Genomic DNA, 24,735 nt, shown 5'->3' with positions numbered 1-24,735 from the left:
AAATTTTGTGGTTTTGTTTTACTACTCCAGAGGATTGAGGGATAGCTAGGCGCGCTGCGGCAATAATACAGTTAGTGAAAGCTTCATTCAGTTCGTCTATACTCAGATTATTCGAATTTATTTTTTCTAGGCTGACCTTTTCTCGAAACAGTGCCCAGTCGGCTAAACGGAGCATCCACCGTCGTGGTTTCGTCGGGATTACTTCCGGTGAAGACGTTAGGCTGATTAGTACAGGTAGGTGATCGCTTCCATATGGGTTGTCTAGGACATCCCACTTAAGATTGGTAAAAATTGAGGGTGAACTAAACGATAAATCAATACAGCTCATTTTTCCTGAGCTAGGTGAACAATAGGTTGGTTTTCCCGTGTTTAGTAGACAGAGGTTATTACTCAGTATAATATCCTCAATAACTTGGCCTCTTGTATCGGTTTAGTCACTGCCCCAAAAGCTGGAGTGTGCATTAAAATCTCCGACTATCAAATATGGCTTTGGTAACTGTTCTAAAAGGTCTTCCAATTCATGTATAGTTATTCCAAGATGAGGCTCCAGGTATACACAGCATACTGTAATTGTTTTGAATGTGTGCAGGATGGCTGCCACAGCTTCTAATCTGGTTTTAAGCTGATGTTCTCGAGCTGCGACCCCATTTTTAACTATAATAGCAACGCCACCCGAGAGCCTGCTTGCCTGCTCTCGGTCGCGGCGGAAGACTTTATAGTTTTTGAGTATGTTTTCGTGTTTAGGACCTAAGTTTGTTTCTTGTAGACACAAGGCTACGGGTGAGTGTGTGGCTAGTATGTCTTTTATGTCATTTAGGTTATGTAAAAGTCCCCTGCAATTCCAGTGTATGAAAGCCATCTTGTAATTATATGTGTCGAGTAAAAGAAGACTTAGGTACTGTTTTTAGGCCCTGTGATTCGGGGCTTCTCTCTTTTGTGGCGTTCTAGGGAGCCCCGCCGTTCATTCGACGTCGACGGCACAGGGCTGCCTTGACTTGTGTCCATTGTATCCTCAGATACGCTGGACGTCCGTGCTGGACGTCTGTGCTGGACGCACGGGTGTGTTCGAGCTGGGCCTCGCCGTGTGGAGAGAGGCCTTGAGGCTTGCTGACCTGGGGGTCTGCACAGCCTGCTTTTGATGGGGTGGCGCAGCGCTAGCTGCTTCCACCGAAGGCGCTGGAGGCTCTGCCCCAGCCTCACTGCGTGTGACTTGGGCAGGCCCTGGGAGCCGCTGTGCTGCCGCGCTATTTTGCAGCACAACGGAATAACTTTTTTTCTGCACCAACGAAAGTCGCTTCCGCGCTTCTCTGAAAGTGATATTTTCTTTTACTTTGAGTGTGATGATCTCTTTCTCTTGTTTCCATGTTGGGCTAGCACGCGAGTAAGCAGGATGACTGCCCTCGCAGTTTACACAGAGGTGTGGTTGAACTTCACAATTGTCTGAGGGGTGGTCATGGGAAGCACACTTAGCGCATGTGGTTAGGCCCCGGCAGCTCTGTGAGCCGTGGCCATACCTTTGGCATTTGAAGCAGCGTCGCGGGTTGGGGATGTATGGTCGAAGTTTCAGTTTGGAGTAGCCTACCTCCACAGAGTCAGGCAGTATGCTCAATGCGAATGTTAGGACGAAATGCAGGTTCCGAGAACGCGGAGCTGGATCAACCGTTCCGGCTCCATGACCTGAAGGCGGCCCTGACTAAAATGAAGCGAGCAACGGCGCCGGGAAGAGACAAAATAACAGTGAAATTACTTGCCAATCTTCCCGACCCAGCCTACGACGCACTCCTCGCATACATAAACTCAATCTGTCTTGGTGAGGCACCCCTCCCAATCGAATGGAAGACCGCTCTGGTCACTTCCATTCCGAAAGCCGGCAAAGCCATAAACGCGGACAACCTCCGCCCCATCTCCCTCACGTCTTGTGCGGGAAAGCTGATGGAGGCCATGGTGCGAGATAGGCTGTCCGAGTTTTTGGAAAACCAAAACGTATTCGCAGACACCATGTTCGGGTTCCGCCCGCACCGGTCCGCGCATGATGTCCTCCTTCAACTAGACCGCGAAATTCTAAATCCCGTCGAATACCCCCTCAATGACAAGGCAGTACTCGCCCTCGATTTGAAGGGGGCTTTCGACAATGTCACACACGACATAATACTGACGCACCTCTCCCAAACCAACTGTGGACACAACACGTTTCAGTACGTTAGGCAATTTCTCGCCGACCGGCAATCGTATATCCGGATACAAGATGAAGAGCACGGCCCCTACCAATTAGGCACGAGAGGTACCCCGCAGGGCGCGGTCCTCTCACCTCTACTATTTAATTTGGCAATGATGAAACTCCCGGCTCAGCTGGAGAATGTAGGAGGCATACAGCACGTGCTGTATGCCGACGACGTTACCATCTGGGCTAAACACGGATCGGTAGGAGACATTGAAGCCAACCTGCAGCAAGCGGCGGAGATCGTGGACGCCTACGCCCGCCGCTGTGGCCTTCAATGCTCCCCTGCCAAATCGGAATTTGTGCACATTCACCCCTCGCCAAAGTGCACTACCAAAATTGAACTGTCCCTAGCAAACGGACCCATCCCAGAACACGATGAGATCAGAGTACTGGGTCTCGTTATTCATAAACACCGCCGAGTCGACACAACACTGGCCAAACTGCGCAAGGTGGGGGACCAGGTGGGCCGCATGGTCCGCCGGGTCTCCAATAAACGCGGGGGGTTACGGTGCAAAGACACCTTGCGGCTGGCGCACACATTCGTAACCAGTCGAGTCTTGTACTCAACTCCTTACCTCCACCTTCGCAAGTTTGATGTGAACGCCCTCGAGGTGGTTCTCCGCAAAATTTACAAGCGTGCTCTCGACCTCCCGGTCAACACGTCCAACCAGCGCCTCCTGGGCCTCGGAATGGTCAACACCTTCACGGAGCTCCGAGAAGCACACTTGATGAACCACTACACAAGACTCTCAAAGACGCCGTCGGGTCGCCGCCTTCTTGCCCGATTACACATACAACATCCAACACTAACGGAAGAGCGCGTGCGCATCCCCGAAATCTGGAGATGCGCCCTGCACGTGCGCCCTCTTCCGGCCAACATGACACGAGACGACCATAGTGGCCGGCGCCTCGCGCGGGCAGAAGCCTTGGCACGTCACTATGGGAACAAACATGGAGTATTGTACGTGGACGCCTCCGGCCCACACCATGGGGGTTGGTACACGGCCGCAGTCGTCCATCAAAAGACCGCGGTGAACGGCCTTACGTTCAAAGCACAAGACATAACACATGCGGAAGAGGTGGCCATCGCGCTCGCCGCCGCACATCAGGACTCACGGGTGATCATCACTGACTCGCAAGGGGCCTGCAGGAACATCGAAAAGGGCTTTATACCCTATTTTGCATACCGCATACTTCAAAGCAGCGATTATCTCGGGGCCCCCGCGTCCCGCACGATAATATGGACTCCCGCGCACACGGGTCTCGAGGGCAACGAAGCAGCTGACGCCGCTGCCCGCGCGCTTACTCTCCGGGCATCGCCCTCGCCTCCCCTCGATGCGGACTCCGAACCCAATCCGGCTTTTACCTTTAAGGAAATCACCCAACATTACCAATTCGGCCACGCAATCTTTCCTAAGCCCTGTAAGGGCCTCACGAAGGTGGAGGAGCGTTTACTCCTTCGCCTCTATACTAAAACACTGCTGTGCCCGGCAGTCCTAAAACATTTCGACCCTGCTTGCACAGGGGAGTGTCCACACTGTGGGGAAAAGTCTTCGGACCTTTTCCACATGGTGTGGGCATGCCAATCCACCCCGCACCTTCCCACTATACCCAACCCTATCCGGGAGGACTTGGAGGCGGCCCTGCTCGGCTGCTCCGACCTGGCGAGCCAGAAGGCCCTGGTCGTGCGTGCCCAAGCCGCGGCTATAGCCAATGGGCTTCTGTAATGAGGAGCCCACCTAGTATTTATAAGGAACGTCCCTTAAGGATCGGTCCACACCCTCCCTGTCAATACTTTGGCCAATAAAGTTTTTCAGTCAGTCAGTCAGACAGTGCTTTGTTTCGATTTCCTTGCCTTCCCGTCTGATTTTTATTCTGTACACATTTGTGACATGTTGTTCTTTGAGTCCGTTTAGGAGTTCTTCTTCGGTCACATACTTTAGGTCATCATCAGAAATGACGCCACGAACAGTATTCAGTGATCGGTGGGCGCTGATAGCTATAGGAATGTCCCCAAAGGCTGTTACTCCTGAAAGCTTCTCGTATTGATGCTGGTACAACACCTCCAAAAGAAGGTCCCCATTGGCTAACTTCTTTATTTTATATCCTTGTCCTATGGCGTCAATTAGGGTTCTTGTAACATTGAAAGGAGAGACATGTCGTGCAGTAATTTCTGAGTGCTCACTATGGATTACGTGGAATCTGGGGAAGTTGGTTTTGTTCTTCATGAAGAACTGAGCAGTGACATCGGTGCGCCCCCTTTTGTGCAGAGGGTGATCAGTTGAAGAAAAAGAACTAGCCATAAAAATTATGCCTTTTTCGGCCACGGTACCAGCCGCCCACCACGGAGCCCAACGAGGGGACGCATCGGGAACTTGCAAGCAAGTCCTGCCCACGCCAGCTGTATACCGCAACTATAACCATATATGGCGTAACTCAGGGTAGTGATATAATCTCGACCGGGTGAGGTGGGTCGTCACCGCAGGAATCAGGAGACGACGATGAAGGCGGGCATCGTGATGATGAAAAATAGAAAAGATTGTATTCACTTCATTGGTACATGGTTTTGACTCTATCCGAGTCTCGAGCGGTTCTACCTAACACGGGGGCCAGGACGGCCTTAAATCCCCTCGTGGTGGCCGGCATTTCCTTCGGGGAAGTCCTCTCTCCGGTGGTCAAGTTGACGACCTCCTCGCCCTCGGGTCCTCCTTCTTGGTAGCTCGCCGTTTTCGTCTGCTCCGTAGAGGTGAGAGCTCTCTCGGGGCTGAAGGGGATTATCTCGTGACGGGAAAAGCGCTGGGGCTTGCTTCCCACATTGGAGAGATACAGATTCCAGGCATAACCTGCCGATGACTTCTTCGGGGAACTTGTGGAAGTGTCAGACCTCTGTCGGGCGGTCAAGTTGGCGACCTCCTCTCCATCGGGTCTTCCTTCTTGGTAGCTCGCTGTTATCGTCTGCTCCGTAGAGGTCAGACGCTCTCCCGGGGATGAAAGAGGATTACCTCGTCACGGGAAAGGCGCTCGAGCTTGATTCCCACATTTCACAGGTGCAGTTCCAAGCCGATCATAACAGCCCGTCCACCGCCACAGGAGGTCTCGAAGGGGTTGCAGCATCCAAGCACCTCGAAGAGACCATAGACCCCGTGCCTCTGCTTTGTTTCGCCGTTCGTTCCAAGGCAGGCCAGGTGACACCCTCTGGAAATAGACCACGCCAAGCCCAAGGCACAACAAACAGAGAGCACCCAACTAACCATGAGAACTGCCAGGTTCAATTAACAAAAGGGAGAAACTAGACTTAAGTGCATATTTCAATTAACCTAATACCTAACGTTTTTGTTTCTTCTGCCCGGGAAAGCCACATTTATTGAGAGACTGAGAGTGCATTGAAAATGATCAGACGGATAAATGCTGCGCAGTGAGTTAGTTACTCGTTGGGTCAATAGTATCTGCCAGTACCAGCGCTTCTAAGGCAAAATGTACTGCGCTCTGATGACCGCCTGAACTCCTAATTAAGCTGATTCATAAAGTGGCATTTAAAGCCAGAAAACCAAAAGCCATACTCTATCTGCAATGGTAGCCGATAAACGCACCTACCTTGTAAGCATTGAATTACCCAAAATGGTTTGTTTCTACAAACCTCCAATGTCAATGCCTATCTACAAAAACAGCGCGTTCACGAGCCACCACCGTCGCAAAACCTGCTTCGCAGTTTTATTCGCGTAACTGGCGCGCATAACAATCATCACAACGAAACACCGAGATTAACGCGGAACCTTTGAAATTAAAAGAAATAAGGTCTTAATAACTAACAAGCGAAAAAAAAAATGCAACGTGCTCCATTTACAAACGGGAACCTTATGGAGGCGCCCAATTCGACAATTACTACCTCCTAATGCGCACTCGATTAGGTCGCAATCTGAAAGTCATTGGGCCTCGCCATGGGCAATAAAGGGTGCCAGACATACACTGCCCCCTCCCGTCGCCTGTCAATTCGCGTGGCCGCGGCTTTCTTTCGCGTCTCAGAGAGGGAGGCCGTAACGCGAGGAGAATCGCCATTCTTCCTTTGTGCTCGCTCTCGCGGCGCATTCCCCCTCATTGACTGTTTGACTGGCCCTGTGCGTGCGCGCGTACCTCAGCCAGGTTGCCCCTTTCAGCCGCAGTCCTACTCGCGGAGACGCGCCCTTTTCTGATGTCATCCGCCTTAGACGTCTCCGTTTTCTCAACCACCATAACGATCCCTTTGACGTTCTGCATGATGGCCTGTGCCCTTTGCTTACGGGCTGCGGTGTGGTGCCTTTCTCGAATTTGCGCTGCGCTAAATACTTCGCTCGTTTGCGCTGTCTGAAAAATTTTTGCCTCGCCAGGCGGTCACCGATTGTGCCTGTGCAATCCTCGATCGTCCGGGTCCTGCCCTGTTTGGCCGCCATATCAGTCTCCTCTCCTTTGGACGATTCCGGAACCCCGCTCAAATGCGGAGGTACAAGGGAGTTTTTCAGCGCCTCCTTGACCTTTTTAGGGCTGCTAAAACAAGCCTTGTCTCCGCAAGGAACGTGCTCCGGAATATCCACTGCTTCTACCTTCGCGACGTAATTGTTCTCTTCTGCCGCGATTCCTTCTTTAACAACCTTCAAATTAGTTTCTAATTCCTCTACCAGCCTCTGCTGCGGTATGCCCACTGAGCCGAATGCCTCCTCGCTAGCACCTTTTTCCCCGCTTTCATTAGTTATGTGCTGCGCTTCCTGAGTGCCTATGTCATGAGGCCTTTTCCTTTCTTCATTGCCTTGCCTTATCTCTGCCGCGATCTCATGAGCCTGGGGACGCGGGAGAGCTTGGGCCGTATAGTCGCCAAAACTCAGACCCTTTTTCTTTAGCAGCATTTCCGAGCGATTTGAAAATAAGTAGGGGTGTTGTTTGGACAGATTCTGCGATACCGCGGCTTCAGTCATCAATAGTCCGAACGGCCCCTCAATCTTTACGCTGGCTATGGGCAAGCAAACACTATCCTCCTCAACTACCTGCCGGATCCACGCATGTTCCCCGGTAAAATCCTCAGGTTGCACGTACGCAGGGTGGACGATGTCCATTGTCGCAGCCGAGTCCCTAAGTACCCTACATGGCGTTCCGTTCACTGCGAGGTCGCGAATGTAGGGTTCTAAGAGCTCCAAGTTTCCGTCGTCATTTACGAAAGAAAAAACAATCCTAGGCTTCCGACAGCCGATCGCAAGGTGTCCAGGCTCCTGGCAACGGAAACAGACGACCGGTTTTCTAGCCTCAAACGCCCTTTCTGTTTTTCTTTCGTCTTTCGCTGCACTGTTACTCTGGCCTAAATTATCTGTCGGCATGTCTTTGGTCTCACTTCCAGCTTTCTCTTTGTGAAAGGGGCGCCTGTTTTCCTCTTTGCCGAATTTATTCAACGGCCTGACGCGCGTTTTCTCGGATTCGCGACGTGCGGCGAATTCATCTGCTAGCACTGCAGCACGTTCTAAGCCCTTCTCGCCCGACCTATCTTGAATCCACAGGCGCATCTCTTCGCTCAAGGACCCATAGAACTGCTCCATGCAGATTAGCTCAACAACCTTGTCGTGACAACCGAACGCATCTTCCCCTTTTAGCCACTCAATTAAATTGGCTTTCAGTTTGTAAGTGAAATCTTGAAAAGACTCGCCCGGTGTCCTAGCTGCCTCCCGAAAACGGCGGCGGAAAGCCTCCGCTGAGAGCCGATATTTCCTTAGCAACGCAGCTTTTACTTTCTGATAATCTTCTGACTCGTCCTTCGTTAGCCTTGCAATTATTTCGGTTGCTTCGCCAGGAAGAACGGTCAGAATCTGTTGCGGCCAACTCTCTAGTGCCAACCCGTTTCTCTCGCAGGTTCGTTCAAAAATAACGAGAAACAATCCCATGTCATCGTTAACCTTGTACGACGGCATGAGATCCCTTATTTTCACTCTTGCTTCACATGAATGCCTTTCATCTATTGAGAGGTTATTTGCTGATTGCCTGGCCAGATCCCGCTGCACGTCTAGTTCTTTTAGCCTTAGTTCGTGAGCTCTCTGTTCCTCGCGTTCCTTTCCCTCTGCAGCTCTCTGTTCCTCGCGTTCCTTTCTTTCTGCAGCTTCCTTTTGATCAGCTCTCTGCCTTTCTCTTTCTCTTTCTTCTGCAGCATTTTGTTCAGCTTTCTCAGCTCTTTGCCTTTCCCTCTCCTCGGCAGCGTTTTGTTCAGCTTTCTCAGCTCTTTGCCTTTCCTTCTCTTCTGCAGCGTTTTGCTCAGCTTTCTCAGCTCGTTTCACTATCTCTTCCCATGCTTCTGAAATTTCGTCCTCAAGAGCCCCGCACTTCTCAATCGCCTCAATAAGCTGTGGCTTTCTCTGACTTTTCCCGACCTCAATTCCCAGCTCTTCACAAAGTAATAACAACTCTGGCTTTTTCCGTTTGCCCAAATCCATGGTCAATCCCGAACGAGGACTTTCTTACTCTGCTGTGACGCGAGGAAGCTTTCAACAGGAGCCTGCACGTACAGAAACTAATTCGCCGTTTTAGAAAACACACAAGCTAAAACCTGGCAAATTCTCAAAGAAAGTCAAGCGCTCACCATTCTGCTGAAGCCAGGACGAAGGGTGGAGTATCCCACCGCTGCCACCAGCTGATATAATCTCGACCGGGTGAGGTGGGTCGTCACCGCAGGAATCAGGAGACGACGATGAAGGCGGGCATCGTGATGATGAAAAATAGAAAAGATTGTATTCCCTTCATCGGTACATGGTTTTGACTCTATCCGAGTCTCGAGCGGTTCTACCTAACACGGGGGCCAGGACGGCCTTAAATCCCCTCGCGGTGGCCGGCAATTCCTTCGCGGAAGTCCTCTCTCCGGTGGTTAAGTTGACGACCTCCTCGCCCTCGGGTCCTCCTTCTTGGTAGCTCGCCATTTTCGTCTGCTCCGTAGAGGTGAGAGCTCTCTCGGGGCTGAAGGGGATTATCTCGTGACGGGAAAAGCGCTGGGGCTTGCTTCCCACATTGGAGAGATACAGATTCCAGGCATAACCTGCCGATGACTTCTTCGGGGAACTTGTGGAAGTGTCAGACCTCTGTCGGGCGGTCAAGTTGGCGACCTCCTCTCCATCGGGTCTTCCTTCTTAGTAGCTCGCTGTTATCGTCTGCTCCGTAGAGGTCAGACGCTCTCCCGGGGATGAAAGAGGATTACCTCGTCACGGGAAAGGCGCTCGAGCTTGATTCCCACATTTCACAGGTGCAGTTCCAAGCCGATCATAACAGTAGTTAGCCACACAAGGTTAACCCTAGCCGCCAGGAAAAAGAACTGAGAAGAGAGGAGGAGACAGGAGAGTTGAGGGAAAGAGGATAGGAAAGTGAAAGGTGGAGAGGAGGACAGGAAAAGGCGACTGCCGATTTCCCCTGGGTGGGTCAGCCCAGGGGTGCCGTCTATGTGAAGCAGAGGCCGAAGAGGTGTGTTGCCTCCGCCGGGAGGCCTTAAAGGTCCGAACACCCGGCATCGGCTCAACCCCCAGGATCCCCCTTTCCCCAGACACGGCTAAGCCACGCACGGCTACACGCGGGAGGGTCCAACCCCCATGTGCTCGGGTACGTGGTGTCGCAACTCACCAAACGCCTGCTCACGCAGACGCCCCTGCGGGGATCATCCGTAAGTGTTTCTTTCACTTAGTACCCACGTCAGAACTCATTTCAGTGATTTTTGAGTCATTGTCATTTTTGCTGAGTCAAGCTCATGCTCATGACTATGATTTCTACTATCATCCTTTAGTTTTTCCTTGACTTAGTGCCCACGTCCGAACCCATTCGAGTAGTTTTTGAGTGTTAATCCTTTTCCGGAAAAAAAAAAAAGAGCTCTGCCTTCCACTCTGTATTGTCTCCCGCTTTTTTAGCAATTTTTGCACGGAAAATCTGCAACGTGGTGCTCTTCTTCGATGTGACTGGATCCATGAGGTTATTCTCTATCCGAAGATACCAAACTTTTTGAATGTGAGTGGACTTGGACACTTTACAACCGTTTTGGTGCTTCCGACGCATGCCGGCCCGCCACCCGACCCGCCAGGCAGGAGTTCCAATCAAGAACCTAGAACCGGACTCAATCAAGTTCCTTACCGAGGAAATAAACATGGTCTGGAGGCAGGGCATCCTTCCCCCCACATGGAAAACGGCCCTAACAGTCTTAATACCAAAACCCGGCAAAATTCTTAGCACAGATAATCTAAAACCAATCTCGCTCACATCATGCGTAGGCAAAGCTGCAGAGCATGTTATCCTTAATCGCCTCACCAAATACCTAAAAGACAATGATATTTACCCACATTCAATGATCGGCTTCAGAGCAGGGCTATCCACACAAGACGTGATGAAATGCATCAAACATCACATCATCGACAACAACTCCAGAGACCTAAAAGCCATCCTAGGACTCGAACTCGAAAAAGCATTCGATAACTTATAACATTGAGTTATCACCTCAATCTCGGCCTTAGATTCCATGCATATATGTCAGCTCTTTCTTAACCAACAGAACAGCGATGCTCAAGATATGAGAGCTGCCATCGCAAATGCTCACCCTAGGTAATAAGGGCACACCACAAGGAGCCGTCGTTTCACCTACCCTATACCTAGCCCTGGTAGGACTAGGCAGGAAACTCAGGACTATGGAAGGCATCAAGTACACAATGCACGCAGATGATATCACAATATGGTGCACCGTTGGTAGCAACGGCTTTATTGAAATGACTTTACAAGATACCATCTATGCAATTGAAGAATATCTGGAACCAACAGGCCACACAGATGCTCCCCAGCAAAATCAGAACTACTCCTATACACCCCAACTAGGCCCGAACCCAAGCCAAAAGGATGGTTCTACGCTAAGAACCGTAACATCAATATTCACACTAGAAACGGTGGCACAATTCCGATAGTGGAATCAATCAGAGTTCTTGGCATGGTAATCGAAGCAAACGGAGCCAACACTAAGGCGATGAACAGGCTAATCAACAAGACAGACAACGCTATGAGACTGATCAAAAGAGTGGCCAACAGACAACAGGGTCTCAAAGAAGACAACCTGCTCAGGTTAATGCATGCCTACGCTTAATGCCACTTCACATACGTAGCGGCAATGCACAAATGGAAAGCCTTGGAGAAAGAATAGCTAAATGTCCAGCTCAGAAAGATAGCCAAACAAGCGCTAGGTATCCGTAACTGCACAGACACGGAACGCCTAATGCAACTTGGCGTACATAACACCCTCAAGGAGATTGCAGAAGCACAAGAAAGAACTCAAATCGCAAGACTATCAAACACCAGGTCGGGTCGAGCATTACTCCGATAACTAGATTTTGACGCAGCACATGCAGACTGGACATTCGCAAACAATATTGACACGTATACATGTTTATCTTTCACCAGTGGCCGCTTACCACAGGCTAACAAATGTTAAACGTTATCGCTCGGCGCAGGACGCACCTGTGTCGGAGGTTTCTAGAACGTTATCGATGCTTCTTTCCGTTGCCTGTTTTCACCGACGCTTATGTTATCTGATTGTGTGACCGACGCGAATTGTCTAGAACTTTTTGGAAGACACGCGGGCATCAGGGATTAATCTAGAAACCTCCGACACAGGCGCACGACGCACCTGTGTCGAAGGCGGAAGCAAATTATTCCATAACAGAAAAGGAGTGCCTCGCCATCATCTGGGCTACATCAAAGTTTCGCCCCTACCTCTATGGCAGGCCCTTTAAAGTTGTGAGCGACCACCACGCCTTGTGTTGGCTAGCAACCTTGAAGGATCTTTCAGGTCGCCTCGCACGATGGAGTCTGAGACTTCAAGCATTCGACATCACCGTCGTTTACAAGTCCGGGCGAAAGCACTCTGACGCCGACTGCTTGTCTCGCGCCCCCGTCGAACCGCCGCCACAGGACGAGCAGGATGACGACACTTTCTTGGGACCCATCAGTGCCGACGAATTCACCGAACAACGAGCCGACCCGGAACTAAGGAGCCTTGTAGACTATCTGGAAGGCAAGACCGTCATTGTGCCGAAGGTGTTCAGGCGAGGATTGGCGTCGTTTTTTTTGCAAAACGACATTCTTCTAAAGAAGAACTTCTCGCCTCTCCGAGCCAACTACCTCCTCGTGGTACCCTCAGCATTGCGTCCAGAGGTTCTGCAAGCTCTCCATGACGACCCAACGGCTGGACACCTCGGTTTTTCCCGCACGCTCGCGAGGATACAAGAAAAATACTACTGGCCTCGCCTCTCTGCCGACGTCGCCCATTACATAAGGACATGCGGAGACTGTCAGCGACGCAAAACACCGCCGACAAGGCCAGCCAGACTTCTACAGCCGATCGAGCCACCTTGCCGACCGTTCCAGCAGATCGGGATGGACTTACTGGGGCCTTTTCCGACGTCGACGTCCGGGAATAAATGGATCGTCGTCGCTACGGACTACCTCACCCGCTACGCCGAAACAAAAGCCTTGCCCAAAGGCAGTGCCGCCGAGGTAGCCCGATTCTTCGTTGAGAACATCCTCCTGCGTCACGGTGCCCCAGAAGTCCTCATCACTGACAGAGGTATGGCCTTCACGGCTGAACTAACTCAAGCCATCCTGCGCTACAGCCAGACAAGCCATCGCCGGACCACCGCCTACCACCCGCAGACAAATGGCCTCACCGAGCGCCTAAATAAGACCATCACGGACATGCTGGCAATGTACGTCGATGTCGAACACAAGACGTGGGATGCCATCCTTCCGTACGTGACTTTCGCATACAACACGGCCCTGCAAGAAATGGCGCACATGGCGCCGTTCAAACTGGTCTACGGAAGGAACCCGGCAACGACGCTTGATGCCATGCTACCGGACGTCACCGACGAAGAAAATCTCGACGTTGCCACCTATTTGCAGCGTGCCGAAGAAGGTCGACAGCTCACCCGCTTGCGCATCAAGAACCAGCAGAGGACCAACAGCCGGCACTACAATCTTCGACAACGCAACGTCGAGTACTAGCCCGGCGACCGTGTTTGGGTTTGGACTCCAATACGCCGGCAAGGACTTAGCGAGAAACTGCTACGACGCTATTTCGGACCCTACAAGATTATCCGACAGATTGGCGCACTGGATATGAGATCGTGCCAGATGGCATTTCGCAATCACAGCGGCGCCGCGCACGACCCGAAGTCATCCACGTGGTGCGTCTGAAGCCTTTCTACGCCCGCTGACGAACTTGGGTACTTTGCTTATTTTTTTTTCTTTATTACGCGTGGTTTTGTTTTCGCTTTCACATTTGTTTGTAGCATCGGGACGATGCTTTTTAAGGGGAGGGTATTGACACGTACACATGTTTATCTTTCACTGGTGGCCGCTTTCCACCGGCTAACAAATGTTAAACGTTATCGCTCGGCGCAGGACGCGCCTGTGTCGGAGGTTTCTAGAACGTTATCGATGCTTCTTTCCGTTGCCTGTTTTCACCGACGCTTATGTTATCTGATTGTGTGACCGACGCGAATTGTCTAGAACTTTCTGGAAGACACGCGAGCATCAGGGATTAATCTAGAACCTTCGATGACTCAGGTATAAAAGCCGACGCGTTTCGCCGTTGATCAGATTTTCGACGATCGCCGACTGTGTTCACCGCTATCGTTGTGCTTTGAGTGTAGCTTGCTTTTGTGGGCACAGGTTCGCCCAATAAACAACCAGTTTCGTCATACACAGTTTTACGACTGTTTACTTCAGCGTCACTACTACGTGACAATATGAAGTCAGACCATTGCCCCGCAATATGAACCCTGAACACAATGTAGAGAGAAGACTAGCCAGAGGAGCCTGCCTACTCCTAACCATTCGAAAAGAAAAGCAAAGCGTTTGCTTCGTAGAAGCCGCCCAACATGTGGAGAAAAAAGCTTTCGCTGTTGCACTGGTAGACAATAAAGGCAAAACCATGAACTCAGCCACGGTCAACACTGACAAACCAGAGGTCGCGGAGCAAGTAGCGATCGCTCTAGCACTAATTGATAGAAGTAGACCATATATTTACAGCGATTCACTAAGTGGAGTCCCGAGCTTTTCAGAAAGGCACAATATCACAACAGGCATTCATCATCATCATCAGCTTATATTTATGTCCACTGCAGGACAAAGGCCTCTCCCTGCAATCTCCAATTACCCCTGTCTTGCGCTAGCTGATTCCAACTTGCGCCTGCGAATTTCCTAACTTCATCACTCCACCTAGTTTTCTGCCGTCCTCGACTGCGCTTCCCTTCTCTTAGTATCCATTCTGTAACTAATGGTCCACCGGTTATCCATCTTACGCATTACATGGCCTGCCCAGTTCTACTTTTTCTGCTTAATGTCAACTAGAATATCGGCTATCCCTGTTTGTTTTCTAATCCACACTGCTCTCTTCCCGTCTCTTAACGTTAGGCCTAACATTTTTCGTTCCATCGCTCTTTGTGCAGTCCTTAACTTGTTCTCGAGCTTCTTTGTTGCATTCTACCGGTGCTAACATATGGGGCAGAAACTTGGAGGTTAACAAGAGGCATTACACATCATCAAAAAGAGCAAGATCTATTACCACTCCTTATGCTGGTTCCCAGCACACCTAGGCAATATAGAGAAGCCCCCCCCCCCCCCCCCCCCGAATCTCTACGAGATGGCTCATAAGAGGGCGCGAGAACTGACCCTCCGCGACGCCACCCTCGAGAGTCCAAACCATCTCCAAGAGAACAGGGATGCCCCCTCTACATACGAGCTCACAAAACATTTCTATTTAGCACCCCACATTAAAAGGCCACAGGCACTTACTTCAAACAAAGACTACTACAAACAAACACTTATTCCACACCAAGAAGACTACATTTCTACATGGCAGACAAATATTCTAACACACACTTGACTTCGAACACATGCTCTGGTCGTGCAACCGAACCAATGAAAATTTCACCAAGGATTGGGACAGGCTAAAAGCAGCAATTCGCAGCCCGGACCTAGCCAAGCAACTATGGGCCGTCCAGCAAGCCCACGACGCGGCCAAAAGGCTCTGCCTGGGGGTCCCAACGTGGGAGCAACCCACTTTGTGAGGCAACTCATAACTTGCAGGACTCAATAAATGTTTTCCTTCCTTCCTTCCTTGCTTTTTCGCTGGGTCAGTGTCATTTTAGGCGGCTGTTTCACAACCTACATGACACGCATGTTAGGACATTCACATCCTGACCTATCATTTCTGTTCGTCATACACTCTTGCCATACTGTGCCAATTTTAGTACAGTGCAGTCCACATATAACGATACCACATATAACGATATATCGGTTATAACGATGAGTCGACCTAAGAGTATCAACTTATGCATTGGGGCTATGAGAAAAAAAACATATATAAGGATATATTATTCACTGCATATCGGATATAACGATTGAAATTTTGCTTCTGGGCAGTGCTTTTCATGCAGAATAATCGTGAAAATTGCGTTCCTACGTTGCCCTTAACCGAGACGGGGCGAAAAATTTGCCTACGCGAGTTCGTATCTGCCGCCATTACCGCGCAGCGCATCCCGCCCGCGCGCCGATTGCGAAAGCCACGGAGAGCATCGCAAGTTGGTGCAGCGTGCACAAGATGGCGCCAGCTGCTTCATCCTGCGTCCCCGGCGGTCGCGCGAGCAGAGGGCGGAAGAAAGGCGATAAGCGAAGGCAACGCCTCCTCTGGCGAGGGGCACCTGCGCTCCCTGCCGCGCTCTCTCTCAACGGAAGCAGCGGCAGGTGTGCCCCTTGAGACGAAACTAATTTTGCAAGAGGGGGGAGAAAGCGATAAGCAAGTGGCGCCTGCGCGGCCTATGCACCGCGGAAGCAGCGGGAAGTGCGCCGTCAAAGCGCAAAGCTGCGTCTCTCGAGATGAACTTGCAAATTTTGCAAGACTTGAAGTACGAGCTCGCGCAGTGGATATTGACGATTATGAAAACCGGGAGCGCCACGATCATGAAGGCTAGAAGCAGTGTCCATGCCGATCAACGGAAAAGGCGGGCTTCGTGCGCCACGACGAAAACCCCATGGGCGAAACCAACAAGGTGGTGTCCGAACTCTGGGAGCACGTCGCTACTGACGATGAAATAGGTGGTGCTTCGATGGAGGAGCTTCTGAGTGAAAATAGTGCTGCCTCGTTCTGCGAAGAGAACTCCGACGGGGCAATCGTTGTCGCGACAGACGGCGGCGTTGTGCGACGGAGGCGATGACAGCAGCAGCAGTGACAACGAGATTGACAATAGCCCACCTTTGACACCGACCCTGAAGTTCAACCAAAGTGCAACATCGTCGATCGAGTCGCTCATTGAATTCATGCACGCTAAATTATAGCCGCCAGTGTTCGCGCAGCAGATGGACGCGATTGCACACGGCGGTTGTGAATCCGAAACTTCCGCGAAAGCAAGTGCAAATTTTTATTTCAGCGTGCCTAACGATTGAGACGCTATTTAGAGGTATAAATAAAAGTTTCATTTTTCACGGCCTACTTTCTACGACGTCGATTTTTTATCGCAAGCGTCAGTTTCGGTTTCGGGACTGCAAAGGTATATTCGGCATTTTTTTTTTCGCAGTCCAGATATATCGATAATCGGTTATAACGATCGGATTTATCGCTTTTCTCGATATCGTTATAAGTGGACTGCACTGTACATACCAAGTTGACGAAACAACCATGAGAGCACCACGACGTATGCGGCTGTTTCATGGCCTACATGACACGCATGTCATTACATTCACGTCATGACCTATCATTTATGTTTGTCGTTGACTCATCATACTATGACAATTTTGGTACATACCACGTTAATGAAACGGCCATGAGAGCACCAAGACGTATGTGGCTGTTTCATGACCTACACGACACGCATGTCATGACCTATCATTTATGTTTGTCGTACACTCTTGTCATACTATGCCAATTTTGGTACGTACCAAGTTAACGAAACGGCCATGAGAGTACCAAGACGAAGCTGGCTAGCTAGCTAGCAAGAGATAGACAGATAAATAGCTAGCTAGCTACCTATATCTATCTATCTATCTCAAGCTATCTAGCTAGCTAGCCGCCTATGTATAGGTCGTGGAATCTATCTATCTATCTATAGATAGATGGATAGATACTGTCAAAAATGTTCGCCAAGAAATGCTTCGCATTTAACAATAGAAAAGTTGCGAGAGAAAAAGCAACAGCAGAATCTGGTGATAGTGGCTGCTGGTCTGACTGATGTTTTGGCAAGTCAAGTGAAGGACCTTCGCAGCAGGGTATCAACAGGAGTAGCTGAGCTGCGCACGACAGCACCATGGGGGGGGGGGCATATTCTGTAAGTGTCCACTTATTGGACATGCCCATTTTGTCTGCTGCTGAAGTTCTGATTGGCGGGGTGAGAAGGAAACAGGCGCCCCCAGCCAATCAGGATTTCAACAGCAGACAAAATGGACATGTCTACTAGGTGGACACTGACTGAATACCCCACCAAATGTGAGGATTATCATTTACACGATACCCGAAGTAAAGAATAAAGGAGTCGAAGTAGAGCGAGAGATATTAGCAGCAAACAGACATTTGAGCCCTAAGAAATGAACTCAGGTTTGAAGTAATAGAGATTAATAATGTGGTTAGGTGCATAATTTGGCAAGAAAGTTTTCGCAGGGATGGAATTCACTTCATGGGTAGGCTGGGAAGTGCAGTTGGCTGGTGGCTCGCCGAGAGGATGGTGGCATTTTTAGGAGGTCCTCGAGCTCTACAGAAAGGAGCCTAGATGGCAGCAGTGCAATGGCATGTGCAAATGTCTTTATTTTTAGTTTAACCTCTCACACAAAATGTACTCTACTTGGGGAATTCCTAACAACAAACGTATTACACTAGGGATGTGAAAATGCTCTAATTTTCAAGCTAATTCAAGTTGAACAGCCACTATTCGTAAACACAAACATTTCTCAAGTATTTCAAACTGCCAACTGTGCACAATAATCAATCATAAGATCGTAGCAAAAAGTACAATAAATTTCATCCTGGTGACCGTAGTAGACATTAAATAAGCTTTTATTGGAGCGCAGTACATCATTCAGTCAGCTAGACCTTTCCAGCTATACTGCTGTCATTCAAACTGACCAATGAGTCCTCAGTATGCAAATAAACTGCTTATTTGCTCCTAATTCTCCATTCAAGATTTTAATCAACGAAGTTTCACAATATGTAATGTAACAACAAAAACTTGCTAATGTTGGATTACACTAGGATATGAAGATTGTTCTTTGTGAATGCTGATAACGACTGTTTATTATTCGAAAAACTATTCGTAAGTATTCAATATTCGATTACAGCAAAATTAGATTCGTGTTTTATTTGTTTCCAAAAATTACTACATTACACATTTTTTTACACAGGACTTTGAAGCGTTAGCTTCATATCGCAAATACTTAATTTTTTTGCTAATTTCACAGTATCCAAGCGACTTACTGGGGTTACTGACAGTTGTCAACATACCTCGTTTTCCCAATGCACTGCCAGCCACCTTCATCCCAGTCGAGGACTCGGCAAACAAACTGCAGATAAAAAAACAATTCAAAAGTGGTTCACCATTCACCATCAGACATTCACACTTTCATAAATAGACATGGTTAGAAACTTTAACATGCCTGTTTCACAGAGGGTTAGATCTTTATGCTTCTGCAAGCATATCTTTTTGCACCTGATAATGTACACAGCTTACTTCTTTCCATTCAAGTGGCACTGTTGGAGTCTTCGGGAAAGTGAATAACATTTGTTACATCATTACAAAAGTTTGTTCCTTAAGAACAATATTTGATTGGCAAAATTTCTTTTTAAGCAGGTGTGCACAAATTATGAACTGGAGAAATGCCAGCTGGTCAAATAATTCAATCTGTTGAATCAAACATGCCTTCGCAGTCATATCTCTGACATGACCACATCCCTAATCTCAACAGCAATAAGCAGTTGTATGCAGGCTAGTTAGTTAATTCTTGAACATGGAAGCCAGGTTGTGCTGCACAGTTGATATGAAACGTCGTCTTGTGTGTGTATTTTTACTTTGTACGTATTAACTATGCTGTGCAACTTGACTTGCATATCTAATTAGCAGTTGGTCACAACACTATAGCAATGTTTATAAGAATTGTGCTGCACAACATTCTTACATACTGTGAAAATTCTCAACACACACTTCAATGCCAGTACCGCAGCTGTGGCTTCTTACACACCAGGGCACAAGAGAAAGCAAACAAAGCAGGCAATGTTGCCATGCTGTTCAGTGCGTATGTGGCCGTCAAAAAACCAATATTTGAGCTAGGATATTGAAAACGTCAAGATCTATGTAGTGGTGACCTATGATAACTATTCGACAGGGGCAGTGCAAAAAACACGACAGACAAGAAGGGAGACAAGAAGTCTTTCAACGGGATCAGCAGGCCGTGAGCGGTGGATGATAAGAGTAGTATAGAATAAAGCATAACGCATCGCTACAAAATACCAGCCCAGGACGGCGAGATGCAGGAGGACACAAGGCCTCCGCAGTACGGTGCTTAAGGCTGGAACACCTTAGGACTGGGATTTCATCGACTGCGCCATTGTAATGAATGAGAGAAGCAGACAGCCGGCCGTCTGCCAGAACACCCGTTTTTCGCTGCCTTGTCGTCTTCTCTCTCTGCCCGCGCCTGCCGTCAAGGCACGCGAGCCTCAGTGCGTCTTTATCTTCATTACAATATATATATGTACATATTGCTAAGGGGAGAAAAGATGCTTGACAATATATTTACACGATATATACAACAGACAGAAGACAGGCATACAAGATGAAGCCCGTGCACGCAACTAACGGCGATCGTCATCTTCATCAGTCCTGTCATGATCGTTCGCTACTGCAGCGTCTCGTAGCATGACCCCCAGCGGTGAAGCCACTGTCCCGGCGCTTGGTAGGTCCGAGTGATATCGCTTGAGACGAGCGACGTGAACGATATCAGAGGAAGATCGGAGTGTGGAGGTATCGAGAGGCTGTACAAGGTCTGTTAGAAAAGTATCCGATCTTTGGCCGAAGCAAAAATACTGGCACAACTGGAGCGTTGGAAACCTAATCCCCCTCAAAGTAGTCTCCTTGGGACTCCACACACTTCTCCCAGCGATGCTGCCATTGTTGGAAGCATTCCGAGAAGGCTCTTTCGGAATGGAGTTTATTAGCTCAGCTGTCGTTGCAGCCATAACGTCCTCTCTTGTCTGAAATCGCGCTCCTTTCAATGGCCTCTTGATTTTGGGAAACAGCCAGGAGTCGCAGAAGGCCATATCAGAAGAGTAAGGAGCCTGTTGAACTACAGGAGTCTGGTTTTTCGCCAAAAAAGTCTGAATCAAGTGCGAGGAATGCGCAGGAGCATTGTCGTGATGGATGCGCCAATTTCCTGTTGACCACAACTCCGGTCTCTTGCGCCGCACAGCATCACGTAGGCGACTGAGGACATCCCTGTAGTACTCTTTGGTGATTGTTTGACCCTGTGGTGCGTACTTGTGGTGTACCACACCACAGGAGTCAAAGAAAGCAGTCAGTATCACTTCGACATTGCTGCTCACTTGGCGGGCATTTTTTGGTCTTGGTGACGTGGAATGTTTCCACTGTGAAGGCTGGAATTTGGTTTCCGGGTCGTACCGTACACCCACGACTCGTCACCAGTGATTATGGGGTTCATAAATATGGGGTCACTGTTTGTGAAATCCAGCATGTCCTGTGAGATTTCAACACGAAGTTGCTTTTGCTCCACCGTGAGCAGCTTCCGTAATTTCTCGGATAGTCACACGACGGTCCCGCATCACCATTGCGTTCACTTTGCCAATGACTTGGTCATTTCGGCATGTTGATGGCCAATTGGAGCGTGGCTCGCTCTCCACAGATGTGCGGCCGTCTTTAAACCGGTTGTACCACTCCTTAATCTGTGTGCTGCTTATAGCATCGTCACCGAAAGCCGTCTGAATCTTCCGAACGAAAAGTTTCCACTTGGCTGTCGCCCAGTTGCTGGAAAAATTTGATGCAGTAGCACTGCTCCAGTCGCTCCGTCATTTTCCTTGCAATAAAGAAACGACTGACGCTATGGGCAGGTGAGAAGAAATTTGCACAAGCAGATTGACCCCTTTAAGCTGTGAAGGAGGGTGTCCATCATTCGTTCAAATGTAGCGGGAGCATCGCATAGCCTGAATGGGAGCACCTTAAACTGATAGAGCCCATCAGGTGTAACAAACGTCGTCGTTTCACAATCCATGTCGTCAACTGCAATCTGCCAATACCCGGAACGAAGGTCTATCGAAGAAAAATACAGTTAAACCTGGATATAATGAAACTGACCAATTTCCGAAAAACTTCATTACAAAGAGGATTTCGTTATATGCAGGTTCAGCACGAAAATTCGAAAAAGAAACGCTTACCTTATTTACTCGATTCTAACGCGCCCTCGATTGTAACGCGCACCCGTTTTCCGTGACCAAAGGAGAGGAAAAAAAAATCCTTTACAGTACCGCACACCTCATGCTTTCATACAGAAATACAACTATCGCTCAAGATTTACTCCCAATATCCTAAAGTTGCAATGAACAAAAAAGTCCCAGTTTCGCCCAAAAGGCGAAGCATCGATTGTAACAGCAAATTAGCAGACAGCTATACGAAGTAAGGATAGTAGTTTTAACGGCCGTATAAACTTGTAAAGATTCTCTGTTTAACTAAATTGGTAGACTAATGCCTAAGCACACGTACTAAAGCACATGGTCGAAGCTACGGGAGCTAGGCTCAAAGTGCATAGGAGGCGGCAATATTGAAAAGCGCTGCGAATCGCATCTTTCGCATTTAAAATTGTGGACAAAGAACTAGCTGGGATGCCAAATTTGGCAGCTACATCCTTCTTTTTTTTTGGCCTCCAGAAATGGCGTCCAAGATGGCCATTCTGTCCTGAGGAGCCAATATCTTGTGTTTCTTCATCGAAGTACTCATCCTTGGAATGTCACACCAGGTACCGGATGCGTGGACGCGTGTCGCTTCGCACAAGTGCGAGGCATCGGAAACGAAGAGCGAGCGTAACGATGGCGTCGTAGCGTCGTATAGTGTTACAGTAGAACCTCACTGTTACGTTCCCGGGGGCCACGTTTTCCCGGCTGTTACGTTGTTTTCGACCGGTCCCGGCACAGCTCCCATAGAACTCAATGCATTGGTAACCCCGCTGTTGCGTCGCAACTCTGGGACCATTCCTGCATCATACGTTGCGAACTGCCACTCCGCGCCGGCCCGAGCGGCTATTTTGACTTTTCATGTCTCTTGGCTTGTTGGCTTGACGATGGCATTGGCCGCCCAAAGTGCCGGGGGCGACAACTATGACGTATTTTCGGTTTCCGCCAGCAAAAGTATGGCCCTTGAGATCCGTATTTGCTATATAAAGATGGTGTCCATGACGCGTTGTGGCCATAAAATTGGTTTTGGCTCATAGATATTCCGTATATAAGGGTACGGCCACGCTAGCGGCAAAAAACGCGCGCGTCATGCAGCGAGCGGCAAGTTACCGCGCGTCAGCGCCTTGCCGCGAGGCCACCGTGGCACGCGCGTCTCGCCGCGCGGCAGCGCGGTAAGATCTCCCGCGCTCTCCGAATGGGCGAGCAACACCGCGAGCGCTCGTTGTTTCGTGCGAGAGACGAATCGTCGATTGAAAACCCGGCGCGGACCGGCGGCGTTCCGGTTGTGATGGCTCTGTGACGTCACCCTCGTCGCTCCTTGATTGGTTCTTCATCTCGCGGCACGCGGCATTTGCCGCAGAACTCATTTCGCGCGGCACGCCGCAAGACCCCCAAATCCTGCCGCATTTGCCGCGCGCGGCATGACGTTTTTGCTGCGTGTTTTTGCCTCTAGCGTGGCCGTACCCTAAAGTACAGCGGCGATAACGCAGTCGCCGCGCGCCGCATGCTGTATGTGCGAGTGAAAACGTGCGAGGGGGGCCGACGACCGCGTCTAAATCTCGCGCGCGCAAGAAAAGCAGGGAGGAGGCGCGCCTTCTTCCGTTGCGCTCGAGGCACCGGCGAGGGAGCGAGGGGGGAGGGATAGCGGGGCAGCACGCGGTCGCGCAGGCCGTATCTCCAGCCATGGTGACTCCACTCTATCCCTTCTTTCGCTCCCACTTACCCCTCCCCGTTGGCGCTGAGCCGTGCTCCCTCAAGGGCTGCAGAAGATAGCGTCAACCTTTCCCTTTCCCTCAAGAACCACTTATCATCAAAGCGATCTGCATTGGGGCAGAGTCTAGCAGTGTAGGTGCGTCAGCGGCTCGTAGCTTTCTGCGTGCTGTGTGTTCTCGGCGCTCAGTTTGCGTTGAAGAGATAGACAACAGCACGAAGGTCACTTCGCTCGCTTCTCCAGCAGTGCTCCCACACGCCGCCAGCGTTTGACAGCGCGTGTCCGCGCTCATCGAGTCTGATGTGCCACAGCGTGTACCAGCGCGTCGGCAACATCAGCTGGAAAAGGAGAGAGTGCCGGCTTGGCGGGCTAGGCCAGCTGCAGCAAGCGGCAGGATCAGATTTGAACGAAGGGGGAAAGGTCACGCCCGCGGCGGCAAGATCACCGGGTCGAGGGATGCAGGGCCGCCTCGCACACGCACGCACGCACACGTGCGCTCGCTTCGCATTCCATCGCGGCGGAGAAGGTGCTTCCGGTTGCTGCTCGCGCAAAAATGACAAAATTTGGGGCGAAATCTCTAGGTGGTCGGAGGGGAAAATTCGTTATATCGAGGGGTCTCCCGCTGCCACTTCGTTACGTAGAGGTCTCAAATACATGTGCTTCTATGAAGTAACGGCGGGGAATCGAAAAACTTCGTTATATCCAGAAATTCGTTATATGGAGGTTCGTTATAAGCAGATTTAACTGTATAACCAAAGCAACAATTTTCAAGGCCCGCACATATGCAAAACATGTGCCCCGAACCGCCACGCGTATGCAACAGTCGAGGAATGCGGCTAGAACGTTTGCATTCAATATACAGTCGAATCTCGTTAATTCGAACCAAATCCCGCGGCGGCACCTCCAACTGGCATTGCTCCGGCACCGCCATTGAGTAGAAGCTTAGGAGAGACCCCTCAATGTTGTGCACGAACAAAATAAAAAAGAAAGAAAACAAAACGCGGCAAAAATTTCACTCTCTCTCAAATGGCAAGGTCGCCGATTCTGCGCTGTGCCGGAACATGCGTGTACGTGCCGACGTCTCAGCTATGCTACTGTAGCCACGCGTAGAAAATGGCAGTGAACCCCTCTTTCTCCTTTATGCTTCCTCTACTTTCCAGTCACGTGTTGACCTTGCACGCTACGGCTACGGCGCAGAGGAAAGCAGCGGCGCTGTCCCAGGCCGGCAGACGAAACTGCCCACGCCGGCAAACGCCCGCTTCCCTATAACGTTGTTTCTAACGTTATAACGCTTCCCTATAAGGTTGGCCAACCAGCACACACCATGATAATCGGTGACAA

At 49.9% G+C, this 24,735-nt stretch overlaps 1 protein-coding gene across 4 annotated transcripts in view; it reads right to left on the bottom strand.

Annotated features, from left to right (window-relative positions):
- Positions 1–24,735, bottom strand: part of LOC119433662 (RNA 3'-terminal phosphate cyclase-like) — a 104,701-nt gene that overhangs the window by 40,566 nt on the left and 39,400 nt on the right. For all 4 annotated transcript variants that reach the window (XM_049659333.1, XM_037700912.2, XM_049659334.1 and 1 more), the window contains exon 8: positions 18,735–18,793. In XM_049659333.1, coding sequence (XP_049515290.1) covers positions 18,735–18,793 — 59 coding nt within the window. The remainder of the gene's footprint in view (positions 1–18,734; positions 18,794–24,735) is intronic.

Source organism: Dermacentor silvarum, chromosome 11 (assembly GCF_013339745.2).
Source record: "Dermacentor silvarum isolate Dsil-2018 chromosome 11, BIME_Dsil_1.4, whole genome shotgun sequence".
Taxonomy (NCBI): Eukaryota; Metazoa; Arthropoda; class Arachnida; order Ixodida; family Ixodidae; genus Dermacentor; species Dermacentor silvarum.
Note: the sequence above shows the minus strand (reverse complement) of the source record. Positions and strands in the feature narration are given on the sequence as shown.